Raw genomic sequence first — 25,350 nt, 5'->3', positions numbered from 1 at the left:
CCAGGGCATGCCTAGTGTTTGTCCTCTGACAACAGCTCCAGGGCATGCCTAGTGTTTGTCCTCTGACAACAGCTCCAGGGCATGCCTAGTGTTTGTCCTCTGACAACAGCTCCAGGGCATGCCTAGTGTTTGTCCTCTGACAACAGCTCCAGGGCATGCCTAGTGTCTGTCCTCTGACAACAGCTCCAGGGCATGCCTAGTGTTTGTCCTCTGACAACAGCTCCAGGGCATGCCTAGTGTTTGTCCTCTGACAACAGCTCCAGGGCATGCCTAGTGTTTGTCCTCTGACAACAGCTCCAGGGCATGCCTAGTGTTTGTCCTCTGACAACAGCTCCAGGGACTAGTGTTTGTCCTCTGACAACAGCTCCAGGGCATGTCTAGTGTTTGTCCTCTGACAACAGCTCCAGGACATGCCTAGTGTTTGTCCTCTGACAACAGCTCCAGGGCATGCCTAGTGTTTGTCCTCTGACAACAGCTCCAGGACATGCCTAGTGTTTGTCCTCTGACAACAGCTCCAGGGCATGCCTAGTGTTTGTCCTCTGACAACAGCTCCAGGGCATGCCTAGTGTTTGTCCTCTGACAACAGCTCCAGGGCATGCCTAGTGTTTGTCCTCTGACAACAGCTCCAGGGCATGCCTAGTGTTTGTCCTCTGACAACAGCTCCAGGGCATGCCTAGTGTTTGTCCTCTGACAACAGCTCCAGGGCATGCCTAGTGTTTGTCCTCTGACAACAGCTCCAGGGCATGCCTAGTGTCTGTCCTCTGACAACAGCTCCAGGGCATGCCTAGTGTTTGTCCTCTGACAACAGCTCCAGGGCATGCCTAGTGTTTGTCCTCTGACAACAGCTCCAGGGCATGCCTAGTGTTTGTCCTCTGACAACAGCTCCAGGGCATGCCTAGTGTTTGTCCTCTGACAACAGCTCCAGGGACTAGTGTTTGTCCTCTGACAACAGCTCCAGGGCATGTCTAGTGTTTGTCCTCTGACAACAGCTCCAGGGCATGCCTAGTGTTTGTCCTCTGACAACAGCTCCAGGGACTAGTGTTTGTCCTCTGACAACAGCTCCAGGGCATGCCTAGTGTTTGTCCTCTGACAACAGCTCCAGGGCATGCCTAGTGTTTGTCCTCTGACAACAGCTCCAGGGCATGCCTAGTGTCTGTCCTCTGACAACAGCTCCAGGGCATGCCTAGTGTTTGTCCTCTGACAACAGCTCCAGGGACTAGTGTTTGTCCTCTGACAACAGCTCCAGGGCATGCCTAGTGTTTGTCCTCTGACAACAGCTCCAGGGCATGCCTAGTGTTTGTCCTCTGACAACAGCTCCAGGGCATGCCTAGTGTCTGTCCTCTGACAACAGCTCCAGGGCATGTCTAGTGTTTGTCCTCTGACAACAGCTCCAGGGCATGCCTAGTGTTTGTCCTCTGACAACAGCTCCAGGACATGCCTAGTGTTTGTCCTCTGACAACAGCTCCAGGACATGCCTAGTGTTTGTCCTCTGACAACAGCTCCAGGGCATGCCTAGTGTTTGTCCTCTGACAACAGCTCCAGGACATGCCTAGTGTTTGTCCTCTGACAACAGCTCCAGGGCATGCCTAGTGTTTGTCCTCTGACAACAGCTCCAGGGCATGCCTAGTGTTTGTCCTCTGACAACAGCTCCAGGGCATGCCTAGTGTTTGTCCTCTGACAACAGCTCCAGGGCATGCCTAGTGTTTGTCCTCTGACACCAGCTCCAGGGCATGCCTAGTGTTTGTCCTCTGACAACAGCTCCAGGGCATGCCTAGTGTTTGTCCTCTGACAACAGCTCCAGGGCATGCCTAGTGTTTGTCCTCTGACAACAGCTCCAGGGCATGCCTAGTGTTTGTCCTCTGACAACAGCTCCAGGGCATGCCTAGTGTTTGTCCTCTGACAACAGCTCCAGGACATGCCTAGTGTTTGTCCTCTGACAACAGCTCCAGGGCATGCCTAGTGTTTGTCCTCTGACAACAGCTCCAGGGCATGCCTAGTGTTTGTCCTCTGACAACAGCTCCAGGACATGCCTAGTGTTTGTCCTCTGACAACAGCTCCAGGGCATGCCTAGTGTTTGTCCTCTGACAACAGCTCCAGGGCATGCCTAGTGTTTGTCCTCTGACAACAGCTCCAGGGCATGCCTAGTGTTTGTCCTCTGACAACAGCTCCAGGGCATGCCTAGTGTCTGTCCTCTGACAACAGCTCCAGGGCATGCCTAGTGTTTGTCCTCTGACAACAGCTCCAGGGCATGCCTAGTGTTTGTCCTCTGACAACAGCTCCAGGGCATGCCTAGTGTTTGTCCTCTGACAACAGCTCCAGGGCATGCCTAGTGTTTGTCCTCTGACAACAGCTCCAGGGACTAGTGTTTGTCCTCTGACAACAGCTCCAGGGCATGTCTAGTGTTTGTCCTCTGACAACAGCTCCAGGACATGCCTAGTGTTTGTCCTCTGACAACAGCTCCAGGGCATGCCTAGTGTTTGTCCTCTGACAACAGCTCCAGGACATGCCTAGTGTTTGTCCTCTGACAACAGCTCCAGGGCATGCCTAGTGTTTGTCCTCTGACAACAGCTCCAGGGCATGCCTAGTGTTTTGTCCTCTGACAACAGCTCCAGGGCATGCCTAGTGTTTGTCCTCTGACAACAGCTCCAGGGCATGCCTAGTGTTTGTCCTCTGACAACAGCTCCAGGGCATGCCTAGTGTTTGTCCTCTGACAACAGCTCCAGGGCATGCCTAGTGTTTGTCCTCTGACAACAGCTCCAGGGCATGCCTAGTGTCTGTCCTCTGACAACAGCTCCAGGGCATGCCTAGTGTTTGTCCTCTGACAACAGCTCCAGGGACTAGTGTTTGTCCTCTGACAACAGCTCCAGGGCATGTCTAGTGTTTGTCCTCTGACAACAGCTCCAGGGCATGCCTAGTGTTTGTCCTCTGACAACAGCTCCAGGGACTAGTGTTTGTCCTCTGACAACAGCTCCAGGGCATGCCTAGTGTTTGTCCTCTGACAACAGCTCCAGGGCATGCCTAGTGTTTTGTCCTCTGACAACAGCTCCAGGGCATGCCTAGTGTCTGTCCTCTGACAACAGCTCCAGGGCATGCCTAGTGTTTGTCCTCTGACAACAGCTCCAGGGACTAGTGTTTGTCCTCTGACAACAGCTCCAGGGCATGCCTAGTGTTTGTCCTCTGACAACAGCTCCAGGGCATGCCTAGTGTTTGTCCTCTGACAACAGCTCCAGGGCATGCCTAGTGTCTGTCCTCTGACAACAGCTCCAGGGCATGTCTAGTGTTTGTCCTCTGACAACAGCTCCAGGGCATGTCTAGTGTTTGTCCTCTGACAACAGCTCCAGGGCATGCCTAGTGTTTGTCCTCTGACAACAGCTCCAGGGCATGCCTAGTGTTTGTCCTCTGACAACAGCTCCAGGGCATGCCTAGTGTTTGTCCTCTGACAACAGCTCCAGGGCATGTCTAGTGTTTGTCCTCTGACAACAGCTCCAGGGCATGTCTAGTGTTTGTCCTCTGACAACAGCTCCAGGGCATGCCTAGTGTTTGTCCTCTGACAACAGCTCCAGGGCATGTCTAGTGTTTGTCCTCTGACAACAGCTCCAGGGCATGCCTAGTGTTTGTCCTCTGACAACAGCTCCAGGGCATGCCTAGTGTCTGTCCTCTGACAACAGCTCCAGGGCATGTCTAGTGTTTGTCCTCTGACAACAGCTCCAGGGCATGTCTAGTGTTTGTCCTCTGACAACAGCTCCAGGGCATGCCTAGTGTTTGTCCTCTGACAACAGCTCCAGGGCATGCCTAGTGTTTGTCCTCTGACAACAGCTCCAGGGCATGCCTAGTGTTTGTCCTCTGACAACAGCTCCAGGGCATGTCTAGTGTTTGTCCTCTGACAACAGCTCCAGGGCATGCCTAGTGTTTGTCCTCTGACAACAGCTCCAGGGCATGCCTAGTGTTTGTCCTCTGACAACAGCTCCAGGGCATGTCTAGTGTTTGTCCTCTGACAACAGCTCCAGGGCATGCCTAGTGTTTGTCCTCTGACAACAGCTCCAGGGCATGCCTAGTGTTTGTCCTCTGACAACAGCTCCAGGGCATGCCTAGTGTTTGTCCTCTGACAACAGCTCCAGGGCATGCCTAGTGTTTGTCCTCTGACAACAGCTCCAGGGCATGCCTAGTGTTTGTCCTCTGACAACAGCTCCAGGGCATGCCTAGTGTTTGTCCTCTGACAACAGCTCCAGGGCATGCCTAGTGTTTGTCCTCTGACAACAGCTCCAGGGCATGTCTAGTGTTTGTCCTCTGACAACAGCTCCAGGGCATGCCTAGTGTTTGTCCTCTGACAACAGCTCCAGGGCATGTCTAGTGTTTGTCCTCTGACAACAGCTCCAGGGCATGTCTAGTGTTTGTCCTCTGACAACAGCTCCAGGGCATGCCTAGTGTTTGTCCTCTGACAACAGCTCCAGGGCATGTCTAGTGTTTGTCCTCTGACAACAGCTCCAGGGCATGCCTAGTGTTTGTCCTCTGACAACAGCTCCAGGGCATGCCTAGTGTTTGTCCTCTGACAACAGCTCCAGGGCATGCCTAGTGTTTGTCCTCTGACAACAGCTCCAGGGCATGCCTAGTGTTTGTCCTCTGACAACAGCTCCAGGGCATGCCTAGTGTTTGTCCTCTGACAACAGCTCCAGGGCATGCCTAGTGTTTGTCCTCTGACAACAGCTCCAGGGCATGCCTAGTGTTTGTCCTCTGACAACAGCTCCAGGGCATGCCTAGTGTTTGGGAAGAAGTGTATCCTCTTGAATGTATTTTCCATTTGAGTCAATGAGGAGCACAATCTCTGGCTCTTGTGTCCTCAGTGGATGTGTGGGGGTTGTCAGGAGGGCTATCGGGGGAGCTGACAGGAGGGGGTGGGGTCTGTTGGGTTGGTGGGTCCTGTGTTGTCTATCCCATTGTGGTGTTGAGGTTGTGGTCCGGGTCTGAGGTGGGCTGTTCTGCTGGCTTCTCTGGGGGAGTGTACTGCTCTCTGTTACACCTCAGCTTTCTGACCTCGTTCAGTACCGTGTGTGTCTCCATAAGTTCTCTCACCTCAGTCCATATAGCAGCCAGCTCTCTCAGCCAGCCGTCCATCTCCAACTTCTGCCCTCCGGGTCTTGTTGGGGGGTTGTTGTTGTGCTGGTCTGTTTTGTGGGTTTGTTCTGTCTGGATTGTGTGGACTAGCTCTCTGAGCTCCACCATGTCTCTCTAGCTCTGTGAATTTATACCTCTCTCTCTATTTATGTATCTCTCTCTCCTCATACTCCTCTCTTCCTCTTTCTTTCTTTCTTTCTTTCTTTCTTTCTTTCTTTCTTTCTTTCTCTCACTCTAGACCTCTCTTGATCTCTCTCTTACACTCACATACTCCCCTGTTCTTGTTCCTCTTCTATTCTTTCTCTTTCCTCTCTCTTCTCCCTTTCTGTCTTTCTCCCTTTCGCCACTCAAACACTTTTCTCATCTTCCCCTGGTAGCAGATGGCTGTTGTAGCAGCATATGGTGCTCTGTCACATGTTAGCATTTCATAACAACTCCAATTAGTGCCATTAGGCATAGCTGTGAAATAACTGGAAATAACAGTCTTTATGTGTGGCTGTGGGGAGGGAATACCTTGTCACTTCCTCCTCTCATCTCTCTCTCCCTCTCTCCATCTCTCTCTCTCTCTCTCTGTAGATCGTAGTCGTTCTGAGGTGGACCTGTCTGTTCCTGGTTCTGCCAGTGATGAGGCCCTCAGCCTGAGGAGCCGCTCCGTTCCTGGGCTCAATGACACGGTACACACACACACACCTCTTGTCCACCTCCACACACCACCCACACACCTTAGCCCGGAATAAGTCAACATATTTTGTGTCCATCTCTATGGCAACATAACCATGATCTTTGATACATACAGATAGTGCACAGTACAGTAGACTTCCTCTAAGCTATGAGAAACCCCAAACTACTTTTTAAGTGAGAATAGGCATTGGTCTGAAGCCAAAAAATAAAGGAAATTCACAAGCACCACAATGCCTATTCCACCCATGCTCTACCAAGGTTTTCCATCAAAATAATGATTCTTGTGAGTTTAAGAATATGTGACAAGAGAAAAGATAAATCGCTCTTATTAAACTCTCCAGATCATTTACCATCAATGGATGCCGATTTAACTTGTTTTGACTGCTATGATTAAGCAATAAGGCCAGAGGAGGTGTAATGTATGGCCAAAATACCATGGCTAAGGGCTGTTCTTAGGGCATAGCCCTTAGCTCTGGTATATTGGCCATATACCACAAACCCCTGAGGTGCCTTATTGCTATTATAAACTGGTTACCAACGTAATTAGACCAGTAAAAAGTATGTTTTTGTCATACCCCTGGTACACGTCTGATATACCATGCTTTCAACCAATCAGCATTCAGAGCTCAAACCACCCAGTTTATAATTGTAAATAAATCTTGTTTGTGCATGTGCATAACTATAGATATATCCGACAGGGGAGTTTGAGTGATGAAATTTGGACAGAGGATCTCAAAATCTCTGTGCAAGAAACACTTGAACGACTTCAAAAACCGAATGTTAGGCTATTTTTGGGCATTTCTACCGTTATTATGTGCCAGATGCTAACACTATAAACTGTTATAAAGGGCATATTTGTAAGATTGACTTGTTATTTCAATAGGCCTAGTCTACTGACTAAAATCTGGGTTGAAAATTGCAATTAAACTTTGCTAAGCTAGATGCAGACAGCCTATAGCCCAGAGGTACTCAACTAGTATTTCAGAAGGTCCAGTGACAAATGTCCGGATGGATATCGTCCTTTATCGGCGCTGTGGTACAAGCGTAGAAAAAAAGCTTTTAGTCTACGACTTAGGAAACATTTTGTTACATAAAATGTTATTTAAATACATTAAATTAGACTAATAAGTACTATTAATTACTACTTCTTTTGAATGTAAGAATGTGCAACATTACATCAGCATTGTTGAATTATGAGTGGTTGCATAATTATCTATCTAAAAAGTCCACCATTATACAAGGGCCTTCAATTAAAGAATTTATTTTTATCAAATAAAGTGCATGTTTTCTGGAGAACGAAGGAGAGTTGAACAGTAATAAGAATCTGAATGCACAGAATGTCAATGTGGGCCATGCAAAATTCATGTAGAAGTCACTCTGGGCCTTGCCCTCGCATCAATGAGAGAAATGACACTTTCTGTCTACTGCCAATGGTTTTAACTTTGGCACAAATGGTGTGAGAGCAACTCTGAGACATTAGTGCAGGTGTTCATTGGTAAACCTGGTGCGGTATTTGTTTTTAATAAAGTTCATTGTGGAGAAGGCTGTATTCACAGCTGTATGTGGAGCCACACATTGTCAGGATGTATAGTGCCCGTTTCTTGAGAACAGGGACAGCAGCTGAAGGCACCATCTTTCCCCAGAAAGTGACAGGGTCACAATCACCAGCCTGCTCCTTCAAAGACACATTTTCTTGCAGCTTAATCAACAATTTTATTGGGTAATGCAACATCTACCCATCTGAAGATCTGTTTTGCTTCTTTTGACAACTTTGTCACTTTTGTGACTAAGAAAGGGTCCTGGATGAGCAGCAGCAGTTCTCTTCCAACAGTGAAGTCCTCAAAGCAAGCCTTGAAGTTATCCATCAGCTTCTAGATGAAATCAACATGATTGGGAACATCTTTGTCTCCCTGCGTTTGCACCAGAAGATTGGGGAAGTGGACAAGTTCTCTCTGAAGATCATTCTTGAAAAGCTCCAATTTCTTCTGGAAAGCCTGGACTGCTGTTATCATATCACACAATGTGTTGTCCTGTCCCTGCAGCTTAACATTCAGTTGATTAAGGTGTGATGTAATGTCTGTCAAAAATGCAACTGTTTCCATCTTCTCCTCATCTTCCAAAAACTCTGTCACTCTTTTGCTCTAATAAGAAAGCTTTGATTTCCTCCTGAATGGCCCAAAAGTGTTCCAAAACCCTGCCTTTGCTGAGCCATCTGACATTGTTGTGCTGTAGTAACTCATCAAAACTGGCATGGACCTCTGTCAGAATGCCTCGTAGCAAGCGGTGTTGTAGGGATGAAGTTGCTCTCAAAAGGTTGATCAGTTTCGTCATCGTTGTCATGGCCTCAGAATGCTATTTTCCCAGACTGGCACACAGGACAGATTGATGGATGATGCAGTGATATGTTGTCAGGGTGGTCCTCTTTCAAACGTGCAACCAGTCCTCTCCCTCATGGCTGGACCTCCATCTGTGGTGATGGAGACCCCTGACTTCAGATCTATCCCCTTTTTGTCAGCATCCCGTTGATGGCCTCATGGATATCCTCTCCCCGTGTGTGTGCTTCTAGATGTGTTAAGCCCAACAGCTCCTCGCAGAATTCCTTCTTTGCTTCGTTAGAAAATCTGACTAACACCAGACGCTGGGCATTATCAGTGTTATCTGTTGGTTTATCCACAGCTAAAGAAAAGCATGGTGCATTCTGAATGGGCTCATCCAGGCTGTGTCACATCCGGCTGTGATTGGGAGTCCCATAGGGCGGCGCACAATTGGCCTAGCGTTGTCCGGCTCTGGCCAGGGTAGGCCGTCATTGTAAATAAGAATTTGTTCTTAACTGAATGGCCCAAAACAAATGTAAAAAAAATACATTTAAAAATGTAAAAATAAAGTTTAGTTAAATCTTCAGCTAATATTTCAGTTCTCCTCATTGCTGTGGAATCTGACAATGGGACCTGTTTGATCTTTACCCTCAGATCATCTTTTTGTTTACCTTCAAGCAAGGTGTCAGCAAATTCACACATTCTTTTACCATCTCAGTGTCTGAAAATCTCATATTGGTGGACCTCTCATTTACATTTACATTTTACATTTAAGTAATTTAGCAGACGCTCTTATCCAGAGCGACGTACAAATTGGTGCATTCACCTTATGACATCTCTCATAGTGGTGGACCTCTCATATTGGTGGACCTCTCATATTGGTGGACCTCTCATAGTGGTGGACCTCTCATATTGGTGGACCTCTCATATTGGTGGACCTCTCATATTGGTGGACCTCTCATATTGGTGGTTCTCTCATATTGGTTGACCTCTCATATTGGTTGATCTCTCATATTGGTGGACCTCTCATATTGGTGGACCTCTCATAGTGGTGGACCTCTCATATTGATTGACCTCTCATATTGGTGGACCTCTCATAGTGGTGGATCTCTCATATTGGTTGTTCATCTCTTAGTGGTGGATCTCTCATATTGGTGGACCTCTCATATTGGCGGACCTCTCATATTGGCGGACCTCTCATATTGGTGGTCCTCTCATAGTGGTGGACCTCTCATAGTGGTGGACCTCTCATATTGGTTGACCTCATATTGGTTGACCTCATATTGGTGGACCTCTCATAGTGGTGGACCTCTCATATTGGTTGACCTCATATTGGTGGACCTCTCATAGTGGTGGACCTCTCATATTGGTGGACCTCTCATATTGGTGGACCTCTCATATTGGGATTTGAGTTGGTTAATCTTGTTTGATCTCACCTCCGTGTTCAGGGGATCTGTCTGATCGAATTTACTATGCCTGGTGTCATAATGCCGCTTAACATTGTCACTTTTCACGAGCGCTATGGACTCGCTGCATATCAGGCACATTGGTTTTGTGCTAGTTGCGGGGGGAATGAATATATACTGTTCCGTCCACTCATCTTTGAATATACGGTTTTCAGAGTCAACTTTTTTTTTTTAAACAAACCATATTAACAAAGATACTGGTAACGAAGCTCCTTCTATCTGTGATAGTAACAGTTGAACTGCGGTCAAATCTTTCTGTTTCTTTCTGCCTGCTTGTCCCAGGGTTCCGCAGAGGATATTTGGATTGATGTAAATGGGCCTCTTGTATTTGCATATAACCATGCGATTGGATTAGACGGGGCACTAATAGAGGTGGGTGTTGCTTCTAGAGAGAGCGAGAAAGAGAGCTTGCTGAGTTAAAGAGGCCACTGCGCCCGGTAGATTTTTAAGCTGTGTAAAAATAATTGATTGACTTTTAACACAAGGCTACAACAGCAAACTGAGTTATAGGCAATTTATGAAATCTGTTTGCCAGCTCCAGGTAGGCTACACAAGTGGCACAAATTGATTTGCAAGGACTCCAGTGATATCTTCATTTCAATATATTTATTGTATCAAATGGAAGGCATTTTCATTGTGGTCTTTTTCCCCATAACACAAGCACACGAGAGAGTTCCATAATTTCCATTTCAAATTTCCACCCGCACAGCGCTCCAAACCCTGGAACTGAGCATGAGTAAAACTTATCGCTTGATACTGTTCTCCATAAGAAAAGTTGACATTAGAATGCAGGTTACTTTAAACCACCTCTGAGCGAATTTATCTAAAGAGCTCTAGTGCGCCTAAAGTAGTTTTCCAATGCTTTGTCTCTGTATCAGTTCTAGATGGTTAATATGTTTTATGGAAAAAGGGTGTCACCATAATGACCAATCTAAATGGCCTGGTAAAAAGTTGTCATGACGTGTGCATGCTGCTCTGTCTCCTTGACTCAGCTGCCTCTGCACTCAATCAGTAACAGCCTGCTCACTGCCTGATAGTCAGCAGCAGCAGGTCACAATGACAAATACACTACTGTTCAAAAAAAGAAGAAGAAAAAAGTCCATTAAAATAACATCAAATTGATCAGAAATACAGTTTAGACATTGTTAATGTTGTAAATGACTATTGTAGCTGGAAACTGCTGATTTCTAATGGAATATCTACATAGGTGTACAGAGGCCCATTATCAGCAACCATCACTCCTGTGTTCCAATGGCACGTTGTGTTAGCTAATCCTAGTTTATCATTTTAAAGTCTAATTGATCATTAGAAAACCATTTTGCAATTATGTTAGCACAGCTGAAAACTGTTGTACTGATTAAAGAAGCTATAAAACTGTCCTTCTTTAGAATAGGTGAGTATCAGAAAATGTGCTTTTCTTTCAAAAACAAGGACATTTCTAAGTGACCCTAAACTTTTGAACGGTAGTGTATATAGTGTCAGTCAAAGGTTTGGACACACCTACTTATTCAAGGGTTTTTCTTTATTTTTTAAAACTATTTTCTACATTGTAGGATGATAGCGAAGACATCAAAGCTATGAAATAACACATGGAATCATGTAGTAACCAAAAAATTGTTAAACAAATCTAAATATATTTTATATTTGAGATTCTTCAAAGCAGCCACCCTTTCCCTTGATGACAGATATGCACACTATTGGCATTCTCTCAACCAGCTTCATGAGGAATGCTTTTCAAACTGTCTTGAAGGAGTTCCCACATATGCTGAGCACTTGTTGGCTGCTTTTCCTTCACTCTGCGGTCCAACTCATCCCAAACCATCTCAATTAGGGTGAGGTCAGGTGATTGTGGAGGCCAGGTCATCTGATGCAGCACTCCATCACTCTCCTTCTTGGTCAAATAGCCCTTACGCAGCCTGGAGGTGTGTTAGGTCATTGTCCTGTTGAAAAACAAATGATAGTCCCACTGAGCACAAACCAGATTTAACATTAATTTTCAATCAATGCCTATACATTGTGGGGGCTATTGCCCAGTTAAGAGCTCATTAGTGAGTGTAGCCTCACATAAAAGCCTGTAGCAGCAGCTGAGTAGCAAGGCTGGAGGCTGTGTGGTGGAACAGCTGTACATAAGAACCACTGGCTAAGGGTCACTACTCCGTATTTACTGTAGGTGAGCATTTCATTAAGTTGTTTGATCTTTCTACACACGTGAATAAACAATCACACACATGCACAGACACATTCACACACATACACAGACATACACACTCATAAAGAGCTCAAAGACAGTGTGTAATAAGCGAGTAATCTAATTAACACCCTGACCTGTCTGATTAAATCCTGACCTGTCTGAATAAATCCTGACCTGTCTGATTAAATCCTGACCTGTCTGATTGAATCCTGACCTGTCTGAATCAATCCTGACCTGTCTGATTGAATCCTGACCTGTCTGAATCAATCCTGACCTGTCTGAATCAATGCTGACCTGTCTGAATAAATCCTGACCTGTCTGATTGAATCCTGACCTGTCTGAATAAATCCTGACCTGTCTGAATAAATCCTGACCTGTCTGAATAAATCCTGACCTGTCTGATTAAATCCTGACCTGTCTGATTAAATCCTGACCTGTCTGATTAAATCCTGACCTGTCTGAATAAATCCTGACCTGTCTGATTAAATCCTGACCTGTCTGAATAAATCCTGACCTGTCTGATTAAATCCTGACCTGTCTGATTGAATTTGAAGTTGCCACAGAAAACTGACGGATGTGTTTACACTGTATTGCCTTATTACTGTGAATCTACAGAGAGATCCCATTGGTTGATGTCTCCTTTGATGGTTTCTGTGTTCTCCAGGAGTTTGATGATAATGATAAAGACGAAGACATCGATGCTCTGATGTCGGCACACAGCAAGGCCGCCAGCCGACGCATGAGCTGCGCTGTGTCTACGGTAATACCCTGCCGTATAGTAAACACAGACACACACACAAACGCACACACACACACATAATGGACACAAAGATGCATCTGCCATGCTCTGGCACACAAGAAGACAGACTGGCAGGCCTACTGCCACACACACACACAGCCCATAAAGAGGATTGATGAGTGAGTCATGGCTGTGTTGAAACCATTGTGTGAACAGTGTCAATAGCACCAGTGACCTCAGGGCTGAGGAACAGCAGGGCAGTGTCTCACACACACACACACACACACACACAGCACAGCTCACAGCACAGCTCACAGCACAACTCACAGCACAGCACAGCTCACATATAGACATTGACTAGGAGCCAGGAAAATGTGCCTAAACTCACAGGTGTATATACTGTATATCTTTTGTATGTGTGCTATGCTCTGGTAGAACCTGGCTTAGAACAACATTTCTGTTTCTTTTCTCACAACACTAAACTAAATAATTAGCTGAGTTTTGTGATTGACAGAGTCATATTGACCGACTCTCTTCAGTTCCGATTTTGAGACCTAGGTCTCTTTTACAAATGAGCCCTGCAGAATACAAACATACACACATCCCACTGGGCACAGACTATTCCCACGTTAATGAATAGGAAATACCCCCCAGAACATAGAAGAGATCAAAAACACACTCATAAAAAAAGGACAAATCGGAGACATTGTTAGGTTAACAGGCGACACACACTTCCTGCCTGTCTGACATTTCCAATTTCACCTCAGACATGACTAACAACATTAATTCTGGCTGTGGGCTCTGCTCTCAATAACAGCAGAGGTGGAGGGCCATGATTACAGAGATTATGGAGATGAATGGTGACTGGCTTCTGTGAATCTCCCTGCTTGAAAATATTGTATGAATAGAACAGAATGAATATAGGGGTGGATGAGGGAAACAAACACACAGTAGATATCTATAGCAGCAATTCTTCCTATAATGTTCATGTACACTGTGAGTAATATTCATCATAACTGAAGCCCGGTGTTCCGGTTTCGGTGGCATATATTGAAACGTGTTGGGGGGGGGGGCGTTCTGAGTGGGAAACAACCAATGGGTGGGGGGGTTCTGGGTGGGGAACAATCAATGGGTGGGTTTCCCTGTGGCTCCTGCTTTTGGTTTCACCACCATGGGGTTATTAACACTGAAGAGAACAATGACATCATCAATATTACATTTTTAAACAATTAAATGGCAACCCTAGCTATTTGTTCCAGCTGTCTTGATATCCTGGCAATATAGCCATGCTCAAAGAAGCCGGGACCGAGAGACTAAAAAACAGCAATCAGACTGTTAAATAGCCATCACTAGCCGGCTACCAACCGGCTACTCAACCCTGCACCTTAGAGGCTGCTATCCTATATACATAGACATGGAATCACTGGCCACTTTAATAATGGAACACTAGTCACTGATAGGAGAAAACTGAGCATGGATCAACAACATTGCAGTTACCCCACAATTCTAACCTAATTGACAGAGTGAAAAGAAGGAAGCCTGTACAGAATAAAAACAATCCAAAACATGCATCCTGTTTGCAATAAGGCATTAAAGTAAAACTGTAAAAAATGTGGGAAACCAATTAATGGTTTGTCCTGAATACAAAGTGCTATGTTTGGAGAAAATACAATACAACACATTACTAAGTACCACTGTCCATATATTCAAGCATAGTGCTGACTGCATCATGTTATGGGTATGCACGCCCACTCTTTGCCTGGAAGGAGAGTGAGTGCACAATTTTTTTTGAGTGAATTGTTTGTTTCAGAAAGTTGAACAGGCTATAGTATATTTAGTTTAATTTAAAATCTATTGGGTGTACTTTTAGATGGACTGTAAGGCTATAACCTAGCAAAATGTGGAAAAAGTCAAGGGGTCTGAATACTTTCCGAAGGCACTGTATAGGCCTAGCGTGTTATGCGGTAGAGCCCGGTGCGCTCTATTCCAGCTCCTCGCATTGGCCGGGCTAGAATGGGCATCCAGCCAGGAAGGAGGGTGCCGGCTCAGCGCTCCGGGTCTCCAGTATACCTCTTTGGACCAGGATATCCTGCGCCGGCTCTGCGTACTGTGTCTCCGGTGGGTCTGCACAGCCCAGTGCGTCCTGCATTTGCAGGGTGAAAATAAACATCCAGCCAGGACGGGTTGTGTCAGCTCTACACTCCAGACCTCCAGTACCACCAGTGCCGACACCATGCACCAGGCTTCCAGTGCGCCTCCAGAGTCCAGTACGTCCTGTTCCTCCTCCCCACACTCGACCTGAGGTGCGTGTCACCAGCCCGGTACCACCAGTGCCGGCACCAGGCCTACAGTGCGCCTCGGCAGTCCAAAGAGTCCGGCGACAGTACCCAGTCCAGAGCGTCTGGCGACAGTTCACAGACCGGAACCTCCAACGACGGGCCACAGACCGGAACCTCCAACGACGGGCCACAGACCGGAACCTCCAACGACGGGCCACAGTCCGGAACCTCCAACGACGGGCCACAGTGCGGAACCTCCAACGACGGGCCACAGTCCGGAACCTTCAACGTCGGGCCACAGTTTGGGGTCTCCAGTGACGGTCCCCAGTTCAGAACATCCGGCGATGATCCACGCAGCAAGGGTCCCCAGTCCGGGGCCTACGGCGAGGATCCGCAGTCCAGAGCCTCCGACGATGATCCACAGGTCAGTGCTACAAGAGCGGACTCAATGTAAAGAAGGGGGGCGGAGTCCAGAACCAGATCCTCCACCGGGGTTAGATGCCCACCCAGACCCTCCCATATAGGTTTAGGTTGCAGCCGGGAGTCCGCACCTTTGGGGGGGGGGGCTACTGTCATGCCCTGACCTTAGTTATCTTTGTTTTCTTTATTATTTTGGTTAAGTCAGGGTGTGACAAGGGTGGTTGGTTTAGTTTTTTGTATATCTATGGGGTTTAAGTATGTCTAGGTATATGTAGGTCTATGGTGGCCTGAATTGGTTCCCAATCAGAGGCAGCTGTTTATCGTTGTCTCTGATTGGGGATCCTATTTAGGTTGCCATTTTCCATTTTGGTTTTGTGGGTTATTGTCTATGTGTAGTTGCATGTCAGCACTAGTTTATAGCGTCACGTTAGTTTGTGTAAGTGTTCTTCATGAAATAAAATGACGTATTCCAATCAGTCTGCGCCTTGGTCTCCTCGTTATGACGTACGTGACACATGGTTTCTGGGTGGGGAGGGAGGATGCTGGTGGGTGGATGGGGACTGAGTTGGGGGTTATCTTTGTATACATTTCTTTGATAGTTGTTTTGTTCCTGTAACCCCTCCCCCCTAAAAATAGACAACACTAAATAAAAAGTTGGTCCCCAAAAAAGAATATGAAGCCCAGAAGGCTGATTCTCTTGTATCTACTAAAACTGGAAATCCATTGCTCCCAGATATGTTGCTTTGGTGGAAGCATCTGTGTTTAGTTGTCTTTGATATTTACTGGTGCTTTCAGCCTGTCAGCTGTGTCCTTCTGTTTATTCATTGATGAGTTCTAATCGGGTCCTGCTTCATCTGATAATCACCATGGTAACCCTGATAGATTCAGTTTTGTGTCCGTATCTGGGGTTTCTGCCCTGGTACATGGGGTCTGTCCTCTCGTCTCTGTCCTCTTTACACTTTCACATGTATCACCCCTCTCTCCCTCCTCTTTTCTCTCACCTCTCTACTCCTTCCCTCTCTCCTCCCTCTTCCCTCCTTCCCTCTCTCCTCCTTCCCTCTCTCCTCTCTTTCTATCTCCTCTCTCCTTCACTCTCTCTCTCCTCCTCCCCCTGCTGGCTCGGGTTCTATTCTTCCTCTGGCTGCTAGTCTTCTACTCCCGGCTCAGAGAGAAAATGGGGCTACCTCAGTGTTCCTGGCGACTCAGACGCAGAAACTGTGAGTTCTTGCCTCCTTGTGTATGTGTGTACCTCACTTATTGTGAATATGTTTCCACCAATCGGTGCCGCTGTGCTCCCATCGCTGCCACTGACTGCCTAAATTGGTCATTCATCATACTGGCTCACTCTATGACATAAATTAGATCAACTTTAGTGTTTTACATTCCCCAGCCAGACCAATCTCTCACGAAATGACTCAATCTGTCCAGTCTGCATTTTTACCTGCACAAAGACGAAAGGCTATCCCTGCCTCCATCTGTCTTCCTCCTTTTCCCTCCACTCCATTCTTAATTTCTCCCCCACTCTTGGTCTCCTCTTCTCTCACTCATCTGTTCAGATTCTCTACCCCTGATCCTCTACTTCTCTGTCCTCCATTCTGATATTTTCCTCTCCCCTCTTCCCCCTCCTCTATTACTCTTTTAATAATGTTGCTCTCTCCCTACCCATCTCCTCTCTTTTCTCCCTTTATCCTATCTATTCTCTCTCTCCCTCTCCTCTCTTCCCCCCCTCTCTTCTCCTCACAGAGCAGTCTGAACAGTATGATGAGTATGTACAGTGAGACTGGTGACTATGGCAACGCCAACGTGAGTGGCGAGCTGCTGTTGAACATCAGCTACAGCTATAAGACAGGCGCTCTTAACGTCCTGGTGAAGGAGTGTCGCAACCTGGCCACCGGGGATGAGAAGAGGCAACGCACAGATGCGTAAGGGCACACACACACACACACACACCTTTCACCTTTATTTAACCAGGTAGGCTAGTTGAGAGCAAGTTCTCATTTACAACTGCGACCTGGCCAAGATAAAGCAAAGCAGTGCGACATAAACAACAACACAGAGTTACACATGGAATAAACAAACATACAGTCAATAATACAATACAGAAAGTCTATATATAGTGTGTGCAAATGAGGTAGGATAAGGGGGTGAGGCAATAAATAGGCCATAGTGGCAAAATTATTGCAGTATGGCAAATTAAACACTGGGGTGATAGATGTGCAGAAGATGAGTGTGCAAGTAGAGGTACTGAGGTGCAAAGGAGCAAAATAAATCAAATAAATAACAATATGGTGATGAGGTAGTTGGATGGGCTATTTACAGATTGGCTATGTACAGGTGCAGTGATCTGTGAGCTACTCTGACAGCTGGTGCGTAAAGCTAGTGATGGAGATATGAGTCTCCAGCTTCAGTGATTTTGCAGTTCGTTTCAGTCATTGGCAGCAGAGAACTGGAAGGAAAGGCGGCCGAAGGAGGAATTGGCTTTGGGGGTGAACCGTGAGATATACCTGCTGGAGCGCGTGCTGCGGGTGGGTCCTGCTATGGTGACCAGTGAGCTGAGATAAGGCGGGGCTTTACCTAGCAACGACTTATAGATGACCTGGAGCCAGTGGGTTTGGCGACGGATATGAAGCGAGGGCCAGCCAACGAGAGCATACAAGTCGCGGTGTTGGGTAGTATATGGGGCTTTGGTGACAAAACGGATGGCACTGTGATAGACTGCATCCAATTTGCTGAGTAGAGTGTTGGAGGCTATTTTGTAAATAAGTCAAGGATCGGTAGGATAGTCAGTTTTACTAGGGTATGTTTGACAGCATTAGTGAAGGATGCTTTGTTGCGAAATATGAGTTCTTGCCTCCTTGTGTATGTGTGTACCTCACTTATTGTGAAATATGAATCCAATTCTAGATTTAATTTTGGATTAGAGATGCTTAATATGAGTCTGGAAGGAGAGTTTACAGTCTAACCAGACACTTAGGTATTTGTAGTTGTCCACATATTCTAAGTCAGAACTGTCCAGAGTAGTGATGCTGGACGGGTGGGTAGGTGTGGGCAGCGATTGGTTGAAGAGCATGCATTTAGTTTTGCTTGCATTTAAGAGCGGTTTGAGGCCACGGAAGGAGAGTTGTATGGCATTGAAGCTCATCTGCAGGTTAGTTAACACAGTATCCAAAGAAGGGCCAGAAATATACAGAATGGTGTCGTCTGCGTAGAGGTGGATCAGAGAATCACCAGCAGCAAGAGCGACTGTTACGTAACTAGGCGAATAAATGACCGGCCCAAAACAGGACACAAACAGTCCGTAAAAATACAAACAACACCATCCACAACACAGAACAGAGAAACAAGCCCGAACAAAAGCAGGCGGGCATAACAGGCTTAAATAGCCCTAAACCAAACCCCAAACGAGAAACAGGTGAAACCAATAAGACATAACCAACAGAAAAGGAAAAGGGAATCGGTGGCAGCTAGTAGACCGGTGACGACGTCCGCCGCCCGAACAGGAAGGGGAGCCACCTTCGGTGGAAGTCGTGACAGCGACATCATTGATATACACAGAGAAAAGAGTCAGCCCGAGGATTGAACACTGTGGCACCCCCATAGAGACTGCCAGAGGTCCGGACAACAGACCCTCCGATTTGACACACTGAACTATATCAGAGAAGTAGTTGGTGAACCAGCCTGGGCAGTCATTTGAGAAACCAAGGCTGTTGTGGTGAAAATGTGGTGATTGACAGAGTCGAAAGCCTTGGCCATGTCGATGAATATAGCTGCACAGTACTGTCTCTTATCGATGGTGGTTATGATAGGGTTTAGGACCTTGAGCGTGGCTAGGTACACCCGTGACCAACTCGGAAACCAGATTGCATAGTGGAGAAGGTACGGTGGGATTCGAAATGGTCGGTGATCTGTTTGTTAACTTGGCTTTGGAAGACCTTAGAAAGGCAGGGTAGGATAGATATAGGTGTGTAGCTGTTTGGGTCTCCCTTTGAAGAGGGGGATGACCGCGGCAGCTTTCCATCTTTGGGGATCTCAGACGATACGAAATAGAGGTTGAACAAGCTAGTAATAGGGGTTGCAACAATTTCGGCGGATCATTTTAGGAAGAGAGGGTCCAAATTGTCTAGCCCAGCTGATTTGTAGGGGTCCAGATTTTGCAGCTCTTTCAGAACATCAGCTATCTGGATTTGGGTAAAGGAGAAATGGGGAGGCTTGGGCAAGTTGCTGTGTGGGGTGCAGGGCTGTTGACTGGGGTAGGGGTAGCCAGGTGGAAAGCATGGCCAGCCGTAGAAAAATGCTTATTGAAATGGTCAATTATCACGGATTTATCGGTGGTGACAGTGTTTTCTAGCCTCAGTGCAGTGGGCAGCTGGGAGGAGGTGCTCTTATTCTCCATGGACTTTACAGTGTCCCAGATCTTGGTGTTACAGGATGCAAATTTCTCTTTGAAAAAGCTAGCCTTTGCTTTCCTAACTGCCTGTGTATATTGGTTCCTAACTTCCCTGAAAAGTTGCATATCGCGGGGGCTATTCGAAGCTAATGCAGAACGCCACAGGAGGCAGTACGCCACTGAAGAACCTATGCTTACTGTGAAATTACACACACTTCATTATCACACATTCACACTTGAAAAAGAACACACACCTCTTAACATCACAGTTCCTGACCGTCAGCTCAACTTGAACCAATCCATGAGTGACGTGTGACCTCAGCATGACCCACAACAACTGTGACATTCGGTATGTCAGAGTAACCTTAGTGAAGCCTTGGGGTGATCATATGGATCACGGCACACAGGTCTTTCTATGAAGAGTGTGGCTGAATGTCTTTTCCATTTGCAGCTATGTGAAGGCCTACCTCCTCCCAGACAAGTCTCGCCAGAGCAAGAGGAAGACCAGCATCAAGACCAACACAATCAACCCTGTATTCAACGAGAACCTTAGGGTGAGGGAGTGTGTGTGTGTGTGTGTGTGTGTGTGTGTGTGTGTGTGTGTGTGTGTGTGTGTGTGTGTGTGTGTGTGTGTGTGTGTGTGTGTGTGTGTGTGTGTGTGTGTGTGTGTGTGTGTGTGCATATGAACTTGTGTGTAGCTTGGGAAACAGTAATATTTAATGAGTTTGTTTTTGTGATCATGAGAATGTGTGTCCTTGGATGGGATCAAGTTGCCTGGAGACAGTGTGTGTGTCAACTGGAGTGTCAGTCAGCAGGTGTTCATACTGATGTAGGAGCTTAACTTGATCACCCTGTTGCAGGAGAACTTTCCACATAATAATTCACATAATTTATTTTCCTGCTGTAGCAAACTGAATTAAGATCCTACATCTGTACAGTATATAAATGAATGAAGCCTGCTCCTCCCATGTGTTTTTATTAACCTGTACCACCATACCTACTGTGTATAGCCGTCAATAGACTTCACCTCAAGCACCCCTGCTGTACATGTGTCATTCCTGTAAGAGCATCGGCAGGAACTTTGATTTTTGTACTCAGTCCTACTCTCCTGTCGTCACTTTCTCTTATGCTGTTTTGTGTAGTATGTGATCAGCCACTCCCAGTTGGAGACACGAACGCTGCAGCTGTCTGTGTGGCACCATGACCGCTTCGGACACAACAGCTTCCTGGGGGAGGTGGAGCTGAGCTTTGACTCCTGGGAGTTTGACAGCAACACGGAGGAGTGGTACTCTCTGCAGCCCAAGGTATCCTGTGTGCAGATGGACAATAGTGTCTATGTGTGGATTTATACAGCACTGTATGTTTATCAGTGGTAAATACTGTAAGTAGATGTGTTTTATGTGCAGCTGGACAGTAGTATGGACTCCACGCTCCAGTATAAAGGGGAGCTGACCGTGGTTCTGAAGTACATCCCTGCAGAGAAGAACCTCATGCTACCCCTGGACCAAGTCCAAGGTGCTCCACAAACTCCTTCTGTTTTAATTGCTCCAACCCATCACTAACACATATCATTCAACTAATGACATTTCATGAAAGACTGTTTGGAATTTTGCTCATTCACCTCTCTCTTCCTCTCAGTGAAGAAAGGCTTTCTGAAAGGAAAGAAGACCAGCATCAAGCTGCCTCAAGGAGGTATGGTGGAACTGCTGGTCAAGGAGGCCAAGAACCTGACCTCTGTCAAGTCTGGAGGCACTTCAGACCCCTTTGTGAAAGGGTGAGACCCAGATAGACCCATTCAGTTTCATCCAGCCTTCATTCCTAGTAAGAATGATGGGAAGGACCTACTACCTACCTAATTCCAATTCCTCTGACAGTTTTGTCTTGTTTCCTGTCTCCCCATCCATCCAGGTACCTGCTCCCTGACAACAGTAAGTCCACCAAGCACAAGACGGTGGTGGTGCGTCGCTCGGTCAACCCCCAGTGGAACCACACCTTCACCTACTGTGGCCTGCAGGCCGGAGACCTGAACAACGTGTGTCTGGAGCTCACCGTCTGGGACAAGGAGGCTCTGGCCAGCAATGTCTTCCTGGGGGGAGTCCGACTCAACGGAGGGACAGGTCTGTCTGGGAAGAACCAGGGGCAGGGATGGGCTGTTTGGCATTGGACTTCTCTGCTGTTCTCTCTTCTTTTGTTTTGTTCTCTGGTCTTCTCTTCAGTTTAACTCTAGTCTTTACTTCTCTTCTTTACTCTCTTCTCAGAGGTTATGGTGATTTGTAGCATATTCAGTCAGCATAACGCCGTAGGGATATGGAGTGTATGGAACAGATAGTGATGATCTATTGTCTCCCTACAGGCCAGAGCTATGGGAACGAGGTGGACTGGATGGACTCGTACGGAGAGGAACAGCGGCTATGGCAACGCATGATTGACAACCCGGAGGTCCCCCAGGAGTGTACACTGATGCTGAGATCCAGCATGTGCAAGCACAACACATGATATGGAGGGAGGGAGGGAAAGAAGGACAAAATAAAAAGGGACAGAGAGCGGTGGCAGAAAAGGGAGAAACAGTGGATGAAAGGGGAGGGGGGGAGAGAGAAAAGAGAAGAAAAGAAAGAGAAGGACATTGGTTGACAGTGCTCCATGTCCAAGCTCTATCCCGCAATACAGAGCTGATGACATCACTCCACTTCCTGACCCTTGAACCCTAACCTCTGAGCTACCCTGATCCTGCACTGGGGTTCATAGTCCTCTACCTGGTAAAGAGGTAAACCAGTCATGCCTTACACACACATGGCCATACCCAGCCAAGACCAAGCACTGCTGCTACTACTACTACTACTACTACTACTACTACTACTACTGTACATTATGACATGTACAGGTAACTGCTAAAATAATGGAAACACTTGAGTAAATGAGAGATACAAAGTATATATCCCTCCAATAGAGTTCCAGACACTCATAGAAGGTGGTAGCCCAACGCCCTATTAAGACACTTTATGTTGGTGTTTCCTTTATTTTAGCAGTTACATATATGTAACATAATGAACAAGCACATTGTCATTTGTATGATCTGATCTGACTATGCACAATGCTCTCCTCTCCCTGTGTTGAGACTACTTGAGGTATAAGTTGTTCTTAACCCCAGATCTAGGATCAGATTGCTCTGACCTGCTCTTAACCATAACCATTTAGGGGGAAGATAATGTATCTGACCCCGCATCAGTGGCTCAGGGTAGCTTTTACCTAGGCTTTGACTCAATCAGAACCTGCGTTGGCAGACATCCGCTTAGCGGATGTTTTGTTTCGTGTCCACAATAAGCTAACGCATGGAGCCACTTGTGGATTTTCAGCTCTAACGCAGTTACACTTCAGACACCGCCAAAACAAACGATATGGGGATCTAATAGAATCTAGTCCCTTCTCTCATAAGGTAACTTCTCCAAAGGCACTTAGGGGTTGATGCATGCTGAGTAGATTTAAACATTCCCAAAGTATACTGTAAAATGGTAATAAGGGTGTGTTCAAGATTGCATTGTTTAATGCAATAATGTTATTATGCAACATTTTTGAACTGATAAACCCCAGTTTCAAAGTGTTGCAAAATTGCATTGTAACTAATCCTGAACACACCAATGGTTTTACTGTAGTTTTGATAAAGCACACATTACGAGTAGAGTGGCACAAATAGCCACTTCATAAACAGATGTTTTGGACCTCATTTTGGGTGGAAACAGTTAAGGCAGAAATCTAACCAGAGATCCAGCAGCACCAAATCGCTGATAGAAATGTATTGTGTCAAGTGTGGAATAGAGAGTCAAGGGGGCAGTTATATCTGCAACACAGGAAACATTTTGCCCCAGGAGCCTTGGGGAGATGGGAGAAGGATTGCATGTTCCAGAGTGAACCCATGTCCAGGCCACCCTCTCAGTCATAGGGAGAACTCTATTGCATAGTCCTCCCGTCTTCTCTCCTCGCCTCCTTCTAAAAACCCACTGGAGGAGAAAGTCAGAGGGGAGGGACCTTTGGCTTTTTAATCCAATGGGTTTTGAGAAGAGAGGACGTGAGGAGAATGTAATTGAAATTCTCTCTATGACTCATTGAATAGAACACATCCGTCAGCCTGTCTGTCGCTGTAGCCCAGGCCACTGTGACCTGTCTGTCCCTACGACCTCATTGGATGAGTAATAGCACTTCTAGTATCCCCCCATTAGTGGTTCTGAAGTCTTGGCATGCACCTCAAATGGCACCCTGTTCCCTATTGGGGTGGCAGGGTAGCCTAGTGGTTAGGTTCCTAGGCCGTCATTGAAAATAAGAATTTGTTCTTAACTGACTTGCCTGGTAAAATAAAATAAAAAATAAATATGGGTGATTCTACAGAAGTGGTGTAAATTGGGGGTTGGGAAAAAAAATCACATTTGTATCCTATTTTTCCTAAACTGTCAGCACACATCTCATATGCCAGATAGACATATCTAATACTCACACACTGTTTGTATTAATACTCACACACTGTTTGTATTAATACTCACACACTGTTTGTATTTCAAATTTGAAGTATTGTCCTGAATTTCTTACCAGGAAAAAAATGTGTCACGACCGAAACATACTGAAATAGTATAAATACATGGAGAAACATGCTCATTATTGATCATTTGGATTAACCTTCTATTAATGTTTTATTTGCATACAAAATGGTCAAAATAATAAAAACATGATTTTTAACCGGACTTTCAAATCCTTTAAATTGAATTTAGAGAAATATAATCTCTATTGTTCTTCTGTAAAATGTTCAATGTTGATTGTAGAATCTAAAATGTTTTGATTAATTAATTTACTTATGTATCTAATTCATTGTTGCTTGATGTATACATTGTAACTTTTCCTATCTTTATTTTAGCAAAATAAAGATTGTCAATGAATATATATTGGGTATATTTTAGTATAGACATTACCATTGAGGGCTTCCATCATTTTAAAGTAGTCAGCTGGATGGGGATTCTTATGGGTTGGGAGCATTTCTCTTCTTCAAATTGAGTTGCCTATGGTTTGTAAGCCAAAGACTAAGGTCTTGTCCGAGAGCATGAGCCAAGACCAAGATTTAAACCAGGACATTGGTCCCAAGATCCATACCTAAGGAGTTGAGACCATGACAAGTTAAATACATAATATATGTGGACTTGAGTGGTCTCAAGACCAAGACCACAAGACTCCATGGGCCCTTTCTTAAATTCGAAGAAACTTGAGTGGAGTAAAGTAGAGTATAGTTCACTGGAGTACTGTATAGTACAGTACAGTAGAGAAGAGTACAGCACAGCACATTATAGACGTTTATGTTTGGGCTCTTTTTTCCTGAAGTGTGCTCTTGACCACTACCTACATGGTTGCTCAGGATGTATAGCATGGCGCTTGCAAATTTAAAATGGAGATAGCCTCAATGGCGCTGCCTGTGCTGGCACAGATGTCATGCTGGCACAGATGCCATAATGGCACAGATACAAAGATGAGACCTCTATCAATCTCTATGGAGTCAATTGTTTCAGTTGTGACTGCTTTGGTTGGACAATTTAGACTTTTGGACAGATGTACTTCCCACCAAACACATACATACATACATATTTCTTGAAATATTAGATGTTGAGTAGTGAAGCGTCTTAAAAATACATGAAGATTTATTAAACCTGTTCACAAATTTTATCCAATATGTTTGCAGACAGACTACTCACTATGTGGCCATGCTAGAGAGGGGTGCAATCCCAT

At 46.0% G+C, this 25,350-nt stretch overlaps 1 protein-coding gene across 3 annotated transcripts in view; it reads left to right on the top strand.

The window, feature by feature from the left end:
• sytl5 (synaptotagmin-like 5) overlaps positions 1 to 24,315 on the top strand; it is a 90,432-nt gene extending 66,117 nt beyond the window's left edge. For 2 of the 3 annotated variants that reach the window (XM_029639744.2, XM_029639738.2), the window contains exons 8-17: positions 5,689 to 5,786; positions 12,430 to 12,525; positions 16,352 to 16,420; positions 16,947 to 17,125; positions 20,042 to 20,144; positions 20,733 to 20,894; positions 20,997 to 21,105; positions 21,229 to 21,364; positions 21,499 to 21,707; positions 21,944 to 24,315. In XM_029639744.2, the coding sequence (XP_029495604.1) occupies positions 5,689 to 5,786; positions 12,430 to 12,525; positions 16,352 to 16,420; positions 16,947 to 17,125; positions 20,042 to 20,144; positions 20,733 to 20,894; positions 20,997 to 21,105; positions 21,229 to 21,364; positions 21,499 to 21,707; positions 21,944 to 22,086 (1,304 nt within the window). In that variant the 3' untranslated portion in view covers positions 22,087 to 24,315. The remainder of the gene's footprint in view (positions 1 to 5,688; positions 5,787 to 12,429; positions 12,526 to 16,351; positions 16,421 to 16,946; positions 17,126 to 20,041; positions 20,145 to 20,732; positions 20,895 to 20,996; positions 21,106 to 21,228; positions 21,365 to 21,498; positions 21,708 to 21,943) is intronic. The other variant, XM_029639749.2, reaches the window with a different exon arrangement.
• Positions 24,316 to 25,350: the final 1,035 nt, after the last annotated feature.

Source organism: Oncorhynchus nerka, linkage group LG3 (genome assembly GCF_034236695.1).
Source record: "Oncorhynchus nerka isolate Pitt River linkage group LG3, Oner_Uvic_2.0, whole genome shotgun sequence".
In the NCBI taxonomy this organism is placed as follows: domain Eukaryota; kingdom Metazoa; phylum Chordata; class Actinopteri; order Salmoniformes; family Salmonidae; genus Oncorhynchus; species Oncorhynchus nerka.
The sequence above is the reverse complement of the archived record's forward strand: the minus strand, read 5'-3'. Positions and strand labels throughout refer to the sequence as shown.